The 12,860-nt window shown below is 38.1% G+C and overlaps 2 protein-coding genes across 4 annotated transcripts in view; one reads left to right on the top strand and one right to left on the bottom strand.

Annotated features, from left to right (window-relative positions):
• Nucleotides 1-82: 82 nt before the first annotated feature.
• Nucleotides 83-4,342, bottom strand: rcn2 (reticulocalbin 2). Its single transcript, XM_015964481.3, has 8 exons — nucleotides 4,287-4,342; nucleotides 3,789-3,929; nucleotides 3,617-3,719; nucleotides 3,236-3,432; nucleotides 3,052-3,165; nucleotides 2,854-2,947; nucleotides 2,636-2,775; nucleotides 83-591 (listed from the first exon to the last, which is right to left on the bottom strand). Exons 2-8 carry the CDS (start codon nucleotides 3,927-3,929, stop codon nucleotides 448-450), a joined length of 933 nt encoding a protein of 310 aa, XP_015819967.1. The 5' UTR covers nucleotides 4,287-4,342; the 3' UTR covers nucleotides 83-447.
• Nucleotides 4,343-5,860: 1,518 nt separating this feature from the next.
• scaper (S-phase cyclin A-associated protein in the ER) overlaps nucleotides 5,861-12,860 on the top strand; it is a 79,250-nt gene continuing 72,250 nt past the window's right edge. For 2 of the 3 annotated variants that reach the window (XM_015964478.3, XM_015964475.3), the window contains exons 1-2: nucleotides 5,861-6,169; nucleotides 12,493-12,610. In XM_015964478.3, the coding sequence (XP_015819964.1) occupies nucleotides 6,002-6,169; nucleotides 12,493-12,610 (286 nt within the window). In that variant the 5' untranslated portion in view covers nucleotides 5,861-6,001. Of the gene's footprint in view, nucleotides 6,170-6,251; nucleotides 7,949-12,492; nucleotides 12,611-12,860 lie in introns of those variants that run through there. The other variant, XM_015964477.3, reaches the window with a different exon arrangement.

The raw sequence follows: 12,860 nt of genomic DNA, 5'->3' as shown, positions 1-12,860 counted from the left end.
GACACTAACTCCGGCACCGAAATAGAATTAAAACTAACTTCACTTCATTTTTTAAAAACTGTTCAAGTAAACCCCAGTAAGGTGTGTTTTGATCAATTGTTTATTTGATAAATCATTAAAAGTTGTTAATGAGTTCCTCCTTATTTTACAAAGAGGATGATACAAAAACAGGGATTTCCGATCAAATGTGTCAATTCAACTGGAAAGAACAGCAGTTTGTACATTTTGTGTTGGTTGATTTGGAGGTGACTCATTTTAAAGCACTTTTGTTTGTAACATCACATTATTACATTATTAGGACACGTCATTTTTGTCACTTGTTACATAAAACATCTGCTGTAATATAAGTTTATGTTTCCACAGTTGCACAAAATACATAATCAGTCAAAAAAACTAAAATTTTGATTTAGTTAAAAACAGTGTTTCTATAAAAGATGAAAAACAAGGTTATAGTTCATCATGTGACACATGCAGCTGTCTGCCATAGTCCGTCACTTCACTGTTCATGAACATCTCTTGGTTTTTTAAAACTTCTGCCAGTGAAATCCGTTCGTCCCCATCAAGGTCCATTTCCTTTATGAGGTGAAGAGCCTGTTAATGACGAGTAAAGAAAACAGAAAAATTATTATATGGCAACTGATGCCTCCAAACAATAACTTGTAGTGGACAGCAGAGGGTTAGACAGAAATGTTACAAAAAGAATGCACCGTATAGACAGCCTAACTTTAGATGCATCATTTCTTCTTCCAGCTCTCCCACAGTTTAATTTACTGAAGTACAATAAAGACAGAATGTACTTTTGGTTGCTGTTTTTATGAGATAATGTGTAAGAACCTGTTTGGGCCAACATGTGTCACTTTGTTATTGTAGCAGATGTGTATAAAAGTAAAAAAAATGTTCCTTAATTCAGAAGATCAAACCGTTTTAGATCTAAATTATAGTTGTTAAGTCTGCTCTTAAAGCATCTGAGGCCTTTAGTACGCTGGAGCCACCATCAGTGATATGAAGAGACTGCAGCAGGTTGTACGCTCTGCTGAGAAGGTCATTGGCTGTAAACCCCTCTTCATACATGACCTGTACACCTCTAGGATATTGAGGCGAGCAGGTCGGATATCAGCTGACCCGTCTCACCCTGGACAGTCTTTTTGACTTGCTCCCATCTGACAGGAGGCTCCGAACCATTCGGACCAGAACCTCTCTCCACAAAAACAGTTTCATCCCCTCTGCGATCGGACTCGTAGAACTGCCCACTCCAGTTGCTTTATTCCAGTCACCTGACCCTAGTGTTACTGATCCACTCCGACCAGTACCTACACTGACTTGTATCTAGTAGCCACTTATCTAATTATTGCCTCCTTATATTATTATCATTTCATTGTGTTTATTTCTTAATTCTCATTTTTGCTTATCTATTTTTCTTGCACCAAGTACCGCTGCAATTTCCTAATGTTAGGATTTCTCACACACATGGCAATAAAGCCCTTCTGATTCTGAGGTGTTTATTGGCGGGGTTGTCATGCACATCAATTGTGCCTTCTTGTTAATCTTCAAACCAAAGGTCCCAATTGTTTTTCTTTCATGAATTTGCAGAATCACTTTAAGAGCAAATAGCTGCAAATTTTAAATAAGCAGGGGCTCAAATTCCATGCTGTCGTTCTTTTTTAAAACACAGAAACGGTTCCGTTACCTGTTTTTCGCTACGTTTCCTCTGCAGCAGCAGACGAAACGTAGCGAAAAAACAGGTAACGGAACCGTTTCTGTGTTTTAAAAAAGAACGACAGCATGGAATTAGAACCAAGACACAGCTAGAACACACCTAAGATGTTCAAAGCAGGGACTCAGTTGCATAGTATGCTGGTAGGTTTGTTATGGCTGGTGTGTTTGTGCAACCTCCCTGTGCATGCATGCTTTTCTCCAAGTACTCTTGTTTCTTTCGTTCAGGAGCCTGCATGTTAGTTTAATTTGCTGCTTTAAAACAGCCCTAGCTGTGTTTATGAGTGTAGTTATGTGCGTATGCATTCGCTCAGACTCCTGGAGAGAGGCACCAACTCCCTGCAGCCCTGCACAAAAACAAGCTGATAAACTGGGTTCATTTAGGTGTTTTTCAGTGAGCATCAACAGTTAGCATCATGGTTTGGGGCATTTAAGATTGGGTGGCTTCAGGGTTGGACAAGAAAGTGATCACACAAGTGGATCATCACCTGAACTATTTAAATAGAAACAATGCATTAAATAAGTCTGTAATAAACAAAGGTAACGGTCAGGACCCGACTAATCTTGTTCAGTGAGGATGTCTCAGAAAAACTCATAAAAGGAAGCATTTTTATGGAGAAGGAACTAACGAAAATCCTTCCTCATTATTGTGCAACTCCCAGTAACAGGAAGTATTTGATGGAAGTTTTTCCTTCAGTTTTAGAAATGACTAAATTACTGAAATTACAGAACAAAACAAAGTTGTTACTCAATTTAGACATGACACATACGACTGCTTTCAGTTCAATTTGTGTTTGTTTCTGCAGATCAAATCAAATCTTGTTAGCAAAAAGTATTAAAATTCTGGTAACTCTAAAAGCCTCATATGTTTTCTTAATCTCTGCGAGAAAAATGAAACCATAATGTAAGCATTGACCCATACTTCCTCTCTCGCTGAACCGTAGCTGTTAGGTGCAACCCAGCGCAGCTGCTCGTCTCGATTCAGTCTTCCATCCCCATCTTGGTCATACAGCTCTTTAAATCGCACCGTTTCTTCAATCTCCCATTGTGATGGTGTGTCACCTAAAATAATAAAAACAATCAAATGAAAACAATGAACCAATCATTATTCGTGGTTTTAAACATCCTCTGTGGTCTCACCTTCACTACGAGCATCTCCAATAAACTCACTTAGAGTGATGAATTCATCTTTATTTGTATCATATTCACTCAATACATCTTCAATGGCAAAGTCCTGTGAGAAAAATGAAAGTAAATCAATTAAAGTTGACTCCTATCGCACAGAGGAGTGCATCATTAGATCAGGTTTGGCAGAGGTAGGAACTAAACTCATCTTACAGCCATGTAATCCACTTCAGATGGGTGTGTGAAGGCAAGAAACTCTGTTACGTTTAGACCAGGAGTCCCATCCATGTCAGCGAAGTAAAAACGCCTCTTCTCCTTTAAGAGGAGCTAATAGGAAAACAAGTCTGTGTTAAACTCTTACAACGTTACAGAAGGGTGTGTGACAAATATTACCTACATGTCTAAGAGACTCTTGCTCAGGATCCTCCAGAACAACGTTGTCATCAAAATTTAAAAGCTGGTCATGAGCAACAGAGTTATACTCCTCCCAGGTTACAATACCATCTTTGTTAACGTCAAACTCCGGGAACCGCTCCTCTGCATCTTCCAGAGCATAATTTCTGTAGACATGCTGAATCCACAGAGTGATTTCCTCTGTGGATGAACACACACACACACAATCAGAATCAGGTTTACAGCCAATAGTATACACACAAAACAATTGTCTCAGTGCACAAATGTTACAAGAATCATGTTGTGAACGTGCATGTTTTATTAGGGGGAATGTTATCCTAGAGAGAGTAAAATTAGATTTGATGGCTTGTTTTAATATAGTTACCTGGACTTAGAAGATTGTCACCAGTTGTATCAATCTTTTTAAAAATATCCATCATCATCTTCTTCTGCTCTGTTAGGCCAAGCTTGTTTATCTCCTCGGTGCTCTAGAAACAAAATGAGTGAAAACGAAGCAGTAGATGGATCTACTAGAGGGTTGAGAAATGTGAAATAACCTTCTCTCCCAGGAGAACAGCAATATCATGATCAGGGTTGTGCTGCTGGCCGACATAATGATCTTCATGCAGATGTTTATGAGAGCTTTGTCCAACTTCAAACTGAAGTATTAGCAAAACCAAACACAAAGTGCGTGTCATCTGAAGAAAAACATTGATAAGCATGAGTAAACTGAAATGTATATCTGCAGACATTACAAAAACCTATGCAACTGTGCTATCTGGTGGTCAGCAAGAAGAAGTAAAGCTGAAATGTCATTTCACACTAAACGGCTTATTGAAACAAGTTCAAAAAGACATTTTACAACCTAAAAGGAATAGTTAAATGCAATAGAATAAGTAAATAAAAAAACAGTTTTTGTTTTTAAGGTGGACATACAATCAAGCAACTATGACAATAAAGGAAGTAAACAGTGAGGTAAATACATCACAAAACAAAAATAAATGCATCCACTATCACAAAGGTTACTAAATACAACAAAACATGAACACTACTACCGTGAAAAGTTCGTATGAATGTTGACAAATGTGCCACTTCCTGTAGTGAGAAAAGTACTTCCGGGGCTTTAATTCAAAATAAAAGCTCTTTCCAGCAGGCATTTGGGAAATCAAGATATTTTTTCAAGTTTCCAAATAACAACGACAGCAGCAAGAACAACATCAATAGTAATAATAATAATAATAATAATAATAATAATAATGATAATAATCATGGATGGTAGAATTTTTAATGTTTAAGCATGTGGTAAATGTGTTTTTGCTTTTATGCTCATGTTCATTTCATATGTATAATGTGCTTGTTTTTTTGCCTTGCAGGTGAGGAAAAGACCTTTTTGAATATCTAATGCCCTGAATGACTAATAATCTGAATGTTTTCAAATACAATATTGTTGTTAGATATTTTTTATGTTTGTTTATTTTGGAAGATTGTACTTGTGTCTCTATTTTTGATATGTTAGCCTTCTCATGAGCATTTTTAATAAAAGCCTTACCTTAAACGAACTGTAGACTTTTGCAAAGAAAACATTGCATTGTTTTAACTAAAACATGATTTCTGCTTTGCAAAGAGCAAAACACTGTAGAAATCACTTAATGAGTAGGCATGTTGCATCTGTATGCGTGCATTTTAAATATTTTTTTCCATTGGGTGATTGAACTTATGAGATTGATGTATGTGTTTATTTCATAAAAACGCAAATCCTATTTGTGACATGATTGACCACCATTCATATATGTGAGCTTGAGCATGATGTATATGTTAATATCTGCAACTGTTTATGCTTGGGTTCATGAATAAGATGCAGTGTTTTCTTTTAATTGTCATTTTAACTTTTGACATATTTATAAACTGTGAGAGTTCCTGAAGTGGTGAAGGATCAAATTGTTTAATACTGCACTCTTCTCCATTAAGGACAGTGAACTGCTTTTGTTTTGAAATCTTACTTTACATATTTATACACTTTTTATAGTTGCACCCTCTATGTACATATTTTAAATATAAAAGAATAAAAGTATCTAATTACTCTGTTGTTTTACATTTTTACGATTTTTTTAATCCCTAATAATATAGAGATTATTTTGTGATGTGTTTTGCACCGCTGATACGCACATGCAGAAACTGGTTTAAATGGGCTCTTAAGACTGCTGAAGTCTGTAAACTACTGAACTTTTTCACCTGGTACACACACTAGCACCGTTTGTTTTATTTTTATTTATATGTCTGTTGTGCTTTGTCGAATGCGATGTATGTCAGTGTATGTCATACGCAACTCACTTTCTTTAACTGTATGATTGAATAAAAAAAACATGGTTCAGTTGAATGTTTTTATTTGGGAAATATTTGACATTGTTGCATACATTTCCTGCCTCTAGACATATATTGTGATTTTAACCAACCACCCATGAATATCCCGCCTAGTCTTAGTGGTTGCCATGGTAGACAATTTAAAGCCACGCCCCAGAGACACTTGCACCGCCCTTTGACCTGCATTATCCACAGTGTGATTGGCTAACAGGCGTGTCGTTCCAGTGCCCAGCAATTTAATTGGAAGATACTCACGTCAATCACAAAATGAACTTAACGGACTTCCTGCTTCGGTAGGTTGTCTTCAGTGTCATGCATTTATCTCTCACGCTTTTCAATTTGTGCCGACAAAAACTTTGTCTCTAGACATTATTAATATTCTTCAAAGTTTTGAACACCAGGCAACTCGATGTCCAAGGACAACCGCCATGACGGGCGGCGTCGCGGTGCTGGACAGCATCGTCTCGGCCCTAGAGTTAGCCAAGGTGGGGACGGGAGGGACAGGTCTGGTAGCAACAGCTCTGGCTCTTCTCACGGAGGAGGCAAAAGCAAGAATGCATCCTCAACACCTTTGAAGGTATTTGTTCAATTGAAACTCATCTGGTAATTGCAGGGTCAGCGTGGTTGTCAGCAACAGATTTTTCGAATCAAGATGGCTTTACGGTTTTATCCCTTACCCCGACTTGCTACCGTGAGCTGTCTGGAGCATCTCTAGCTTCCAAGTCTTCATTAAACCTCTGCTTTTGCAGCCTTCCCTGGTCTTTAAGAAGTTACAATTTTTTTTTGTGTGCTTAATAGGTGTATATTGTTGGAAATAAGATTTTCATCATCATAGATTAACACTTTTGTAAAGTAAAATAATAAAATATGAGCTTCTTCCAATTGATCAGTTATTAAATTGTGGAGGAACAGAGAATAGATGGCCTCAAATTAAACACATCAGCAAATATACATTAAAATACATTTCCAAAGAGATCGGTTGGTTTTTAAAGCAGTTTTTATTCCAAAAACAAAATAATCAAGTCTTTCACTGCATTTTTGCAATACAACATTTTGGCAAACACACACAAAGAGAGATGCAGCATCTTTTATTTCCAATTTGGTTTCTACACTGATGAACACCAAAAGTATCCATAAGCAATTTAATCTAATGATATCATTACTGTACTGCCAGCTGCATTTGTATGTAAAATCATAACATTTTACTACACACTGTCAGCAAACCATGACTGATTTTTATTCAAGCATAACTTTGTTTCATTTTCTTATTTAAACTGGGTAAGTGCTTAGATGACCTGTTAAGAATGTCCTGCAAAGTTGGGTTTGCATAAAGAAACTCAAAAACTTGAGATTGCTCATTTAAACCTTAGAAACCCAGCAAAGATTGAACAAAACAATTCGTATCCTTACTGAACCATTGGAGCTTGTTTTAAAACAGTCTCATTTATCCTTGCTCTAAACAATGAGGTGCTGTCCTCGTGCAACCCCCCCCATAACAGTGAACAGCTGTTCACACATTTGGAGGTGTTGTACAAACACTGTAGATTTCACCAAATTGTCACCTTCTGTTCTGATATTTATGTTTTTTATCTACATATCCTGATGTTCACCCACAGGTTGAACAGATGCATTTATTTCACTATCTACCCCCACTAACTTCATTATTTTTTTAATAGAACTTAAACAAGTGGGGAAACGTGCATTGTTTTTATTGTTCTGCTTTGCACTTGTATAGCTTTGGGTCCAGGGCATGACTCTGTTGTTAATGCATTGTGTGAGAGCACCCTGTTACCCTGCAGTGACTCTCATCACTGGTAGAAAAGTATGGGGGGGGCAGAGGGGCAGGCCTGCTGCGTGCACATGACTGCGCAGCATTGTGGCAGAAGGAGAGTGAGAGATGAGAAACGGAGGGAGCGAGGGATCCGATGCAGATCTGGGAGAGAAGAGACGAGGAGCTGTAAATTTAGGAAGCTGCACACACTGAAGCGTGCAGAAGAGACAGGCAGCAAATCGGGCCTAAGAAGTGGTTGCTAACTCAGCAGAGTGGTGAGAGCTACGGCAAGATTACAGAAATGACTCCGGACAGAGCGGTCTGAGTGAAAGGGAGCAGTGATGGGCTATTGAGAGCTTGTCTCTCTGTCGTCTTTTGACAGAGGAGTTGGCACAGCTGGGCAAGTTGCTATAGCAGTGCGGACGATACAGTAGGCATCTATTTTGGTCCTGCTGTCAGACAACGATGTCACCTTGGACATGTGGCGGCGCTGGTTAGAGGGAACAGGTTGCATGAAGTGGGCTGCTAAGTATGTCAGGAGTGGATAAAGACGAGGAGCCTGCTTACAGACTGTGCTTCTACTCTGTATGTATGATCTCATATTTTGAATTTAATGTCTTCCTAATGAGCTAGTGCTCCCTCACTGCTTTAATACTCATGTATGGCTGTAGATCTTGCCAGGAGGGAAACCTGACACTTGCCCCTTACTCAGCGTGGTGTAGAAACAAAAAAGGACAGGCGCTGTGGTGCATGGGGATGGACTGCCTAGCTAAATAACACAGGAGAAGTTGAATTTCCATATTTCTGTCCTCTGCAGCACAGGAGACCGCTTGTTTGCCGCTTATTGAGTAGATCAAGACTATGTTGTCGTAAGGTTTTGTTTTTAAACGCAGGTGGCTCTCAGCTGTGTGGCGGTTAGATATTCTCAAAACACTTTCATCTAATCCTTTTCAGAAATTGCAAAGCAAACCACTCTCCATCATTGTCCCTGTGTTTGATGTTTTTATCTCTTTGTAGTCTTTTTTTATTTATTTTTTTTCCAGTGGCCAGAATAAAGCCCAGGCCATGCCACTTGACATGTAAAGAATTTTGCTCAGCAAAAGTAGGTCAGCTGGGTATCTGCCTTAGGCACATTAAATAGTAAGAGACAAACACGCGCATGCTGTTTCTGCATATGTGACTCCTAATAAGCCAGGTTAATTTTACTCCATTAGCCTTGAATATAAAAAAAAACGTATTCTTTTATAGTTATCTCTTGGATCCCGAAAGCTTTTGTAAAGAAGAAAATGCCTCCCATCTTTGAAACATAGAGTAATTGAATAATCATTTTGGTGAGGCATTCTCGACTGAACAGTGGGTTGCACTGAGAGACGGCCAAGAAGAGAAATGGTTTGTTCCATGACTCATTTGTCTTCTAAGAGGAATACAGCCACTTTTTTGTGTTTACTTCAAGTAGCAATATGTTTTAAGGCTGAAACTACATTGATCTGTAGGTGTTTTACTTCATTTTCCTCTCCTTTTCAACCCAATTACCAGAATTAAGAATATTTGTATGCAAGTATTAAATGAAAGGAACTTATTTTGGGGCGTTATGTGATGTAATGTTTCTCTACGAGATAGTGAGGCAGGAAATGCTCCTTTTGATGCTGATATTGAATTTGTGAGATATTGGTGCAGTCTGAGTGTATTTGTTTTGGTTCTGTATTTAGTTCACCAGAGATTACATTTCAGTGCACTGATGCATATGTGATGTGTAGGTCAGCCATGATGATGCACAGGCAGAGTGGGTAACGCTTCTGCCTCTAGCTGTCTCCTGTCACCATCTACGCCAGCATCCTCTCCCATACACACTGGGAGTATGGAAGCATTTTGGCTGTGGTTCTGATTTACCACCCACACACACAGAATGGGTCAGAGACTGAAACTCAGGGTATCCGCGGGTCCTTAAAAAGTCTTAAATTTGCTTTTCCAAATTTAAGGCCTTAAAAATCCTTAAAAATGACAAATAATCCTTAAATACAGTTTCCAAAGGTCTTAAATTACCAAAGACCCAATAAACAAGATTAGTTTATTTCAATTTTCATGAATTTCTAGTTAGTGTTCAGCATTTTTTGTGTATGATATTGGCATAAGCGGAACCGTACACATTCAGTTAGTTGTGAAAGGGGGCTTTTTTAGATGTGCACATTAGCTGGTTAAGCTAGTGGGAGATTGCGCCATGGGGACGTGCAACTTTTATGGTAACTGGATGGCTAATCCCACATTCGCAATAGCTGGAAATTATAGTTTAAATTTAATTTTAAAAAGTAGCTTAAATTTGGTCAAACTGGCCTTAAAAAAGGTTTTAAAGTCTTAAATTTGGCTCCCTTAAACCTGCAGATACCCTGGAAACTGAATGTTGTATAGTCATGGGATAGATTCAGGAAACCACCATTGTAAAGAGTCGTGGCCTCAAACCACCATATGGATTTTGGATGATTAAACCACGTTACATCTTTGTGTATTTGATCCGCTTCAAAAAAAATCTGTGTGCAAGCTGTTACAATAGAGGTAACCATAGTAACAATGTTTGTGCTGCTTTTGAAGTTATCAGCTCTGATCCGCATAAATGAAAGAAAATAAGCAGTTAGAGTTAAATTTGTCCTTTTTTCCGTAGAAAAGTAATGGGTTATGGCAAAACTATTACCCTTGACACAATATAGGGCAGATATTGCTCTTTTGTTAAAGCCGAATAGGAATGCCACCAACCCTGCATCATATCGTCCAATCTCCATGCTCAATCTGCATTTTAAAATTTTTACTAAAATATTGGCCAACAGGCTGAGCAAATGCATTGAATCAATTGTTCATATAGACCAGACAGGATTTATTCCTAATAGATATTCTTTCTTTATCTCTAGAAGAGTATTGAATATTATGCAATATAAATTTTCTTCTACCTCTAAAAAGGGGATATTATTTTTAGATGCTGAAAAGGCATTTGATCAAGTGGAGTGGGGATATATGTTTAAAGTCTTAGAACCGTTTGGTTCAGGAGATTCTTTTGTATCCTGGGTGCGACTAGCCTTTCTGAATCTGATTGCATCAGTAGTTACTAATCAAGATAAGTCGCAATCGTTCTGTCTTGAAAGAGGGACTCGTCAGGGTTGTCCCCTCTCCATTAATATTTGCCCTTGCCATTGAGCCGGGTCAATGCAAGTAAAATGGTTTCGTTACCAAAATACCTTTATTTATTCCAGAATATTCAAATTTATATTCCAAAATCTTTTTTCAAGCAAATTGACTCAATCATTTTCTTTTATTTGGGGATTTAAAGTGCATAGAAAGCGAAACAACATCTAAACAACATCTACAGAAAGTGAAAGAACATGGTGGTTTAAACTTGCCTTGTTTTTTTACACTATTACTGGGCAGCCAATGTTAGGATGATGGTTTATTGGCAATTATCATAGGGATTTGGCACTCCGGTAAATATGCCTTTGTGGCTGACAATCGAACAGTCTTACACAGAAAACCTCTCTCCGGGCACTTCTTTTTTTTCATCTCCGAGATCGGTACCCTCACGCAGAGGCGAACATTTTACCCTGTTAAATTCGGAAAGGATTTGGCTACAGATCCGTAAAGCCTGTGGAATTCCAAAAACTTCAGTAAATGCTCCAATATGGTAGCCTGGCAAGCCAGACTAAATAAATGTATTATTTAGTCTGGCCATGCTCCATTGACGGCTCTCGGTTGTGGGGCGGGTTCTACCGTTGTCTTTCAAATGATCTCTGCATTCCACTGGACAATGAATGTGACATACTCTCGTTTCACTCTGTTGCATCATCCCACCCACCAGACATATAGAGTGCCCTGATTGGCCCACAAAGCGGATAAAGCTCTGTGATTTGTTCACTAAGCAGATAGAGCACTATGATTGGCCCACCATTATGGACCAATCACAGCTCTTTATGTGTTTGAAACTCCTCTAGAGAGCTGTGATTGGCTAGCCAGAGTCCTGGTAGGAGCTGCGGAGGTTCCAATGGAGCATGCCTAGACCAAACTTTGCAAAGCAAGAATTTGGTGTAGTTCACTAGGCTACCAATATGGTGTAATCATGCTTTTGCTCCGTCACTTACTGATTCTGCTTTTAGAGAGTGGAGTCAAAAGGGAATGACCTCTATAAAAGACCTTTTACATTAAAGACCGCCTCCGTTCGTTTGAACAATTACACCAGAAATATGCATTATCTAAGAGTCACTTCTTTCGATATTTGCAAGTAAGAAATTAAATTAGACAAAATCTTTCTTTGTTTGAGTTGCAGCCCATAGAAACTGATATATATATATAGAATTTTGCTAGGTTCTCCTGATGCCAAAGGCGTAATCTCATCATTGGTTAAAATATTTTCTAATAAATTTTTTTGGCCTGCCACGAAAATCAAGCAGAACCATTTTTGGTTGTGTCCAACACTGAACTATTTCTGGAGTTCAATATTTAAATGGTTTTCCACTGCATTGAAAGTAAATCTTGACCCTGACCCAGAAATAGCTCTGTTTGGTTTCTCTGACAGGTTGGAAAATATGGAACATAATACTTGTACTGCGTTAGCCTATGGAATGGTTATAGCTAAAAGGTGTATTCTTAAATCATGGAAATCGGTCTCCCCTCCGAGTTTCGAAACCTGGTTGAGGGAGCTAATAGGGATCCTTTTATATTGAAAAATTGAAATATGAAGTGACAGGGTCTCAATGCCAGTTTTATAACATTTGGAGACCAATTATAGAACATTTAAAGCCATAACTGACTCTTAAGAAATGGAGGTTTTAACCTGACATAGAGTGATAACAATATAATGTAATGATGTTTTTTGCCCCGGTGTGTGCTGTGTATTTATTTTTTTATTATTACTTTCTTGTTTTGACTTAGGGGATTATGTATGCATGTATAAATTAATTGAAAAAAATAATTATAAATAAAAATGTAAAACAAAAAAAAAGAAAAGTAATGGGTTATGCATAGTGAAATTAAGGAATCGGGTTCAAAGTATTTATGCTTGCAAGTTATGACCAACGCATTTCTTTATTTTCTTTTAAATACTGCAACCTGGTGGGGAAAACCCATGTACAAAACTGCTTTGTCTACTGCAGGCCTCTTTTCAGCGCTCCAACAGTCACGACAAAGTGAGAAAAATCGTAGCAGAAGAAGGTCGTGCTGCTCGGAACCTCATTGCCTGGAGTGTCCCTCTGGAGAACAAAGAGGAAGAAGGTCAGAACCTGCATGCCAAGCAAACTCTCTGTTCATACTATTATTATGCTGCAGATGTAACTTTGTAAGTTTATTTTTAGGGATGTCCCGTTCCCATATTGATATCGGTCGGCAATAACTCGAAAATTTATCGTTATCAAAATTTCTTACTCTTATAGTGATCATTTTTCCCATGTAAATAAATTTGATAATAAAAAATGAAAAGATGTGTATAGATTGGCAGCGTTCATGTCCCTTTAAGAAGCTGTAC

The sequence above is a fragment of the Nothobranchius furzeri genome, chromosome 4, assembly GCF_043380555.1.
Source record: "Nothobranchius furzeri strain GRZ-AD chromosome 4, NfurGRZ-RIMD1, whole genome shotgun sequence".
Classification (NCBI taxonomy): domain Eukaryota; kingdom Metazoa; phylum Chordata; class Actinopteri; order Cyprinodontiformes; family Nothobranchiidae; genus Nothobranchius; species Nothobranchius furzeri.
Note: the sequence above shows the minus strand (reverse complement) of the source record. Positions and strands in the feature narration are given on the sequence as shown.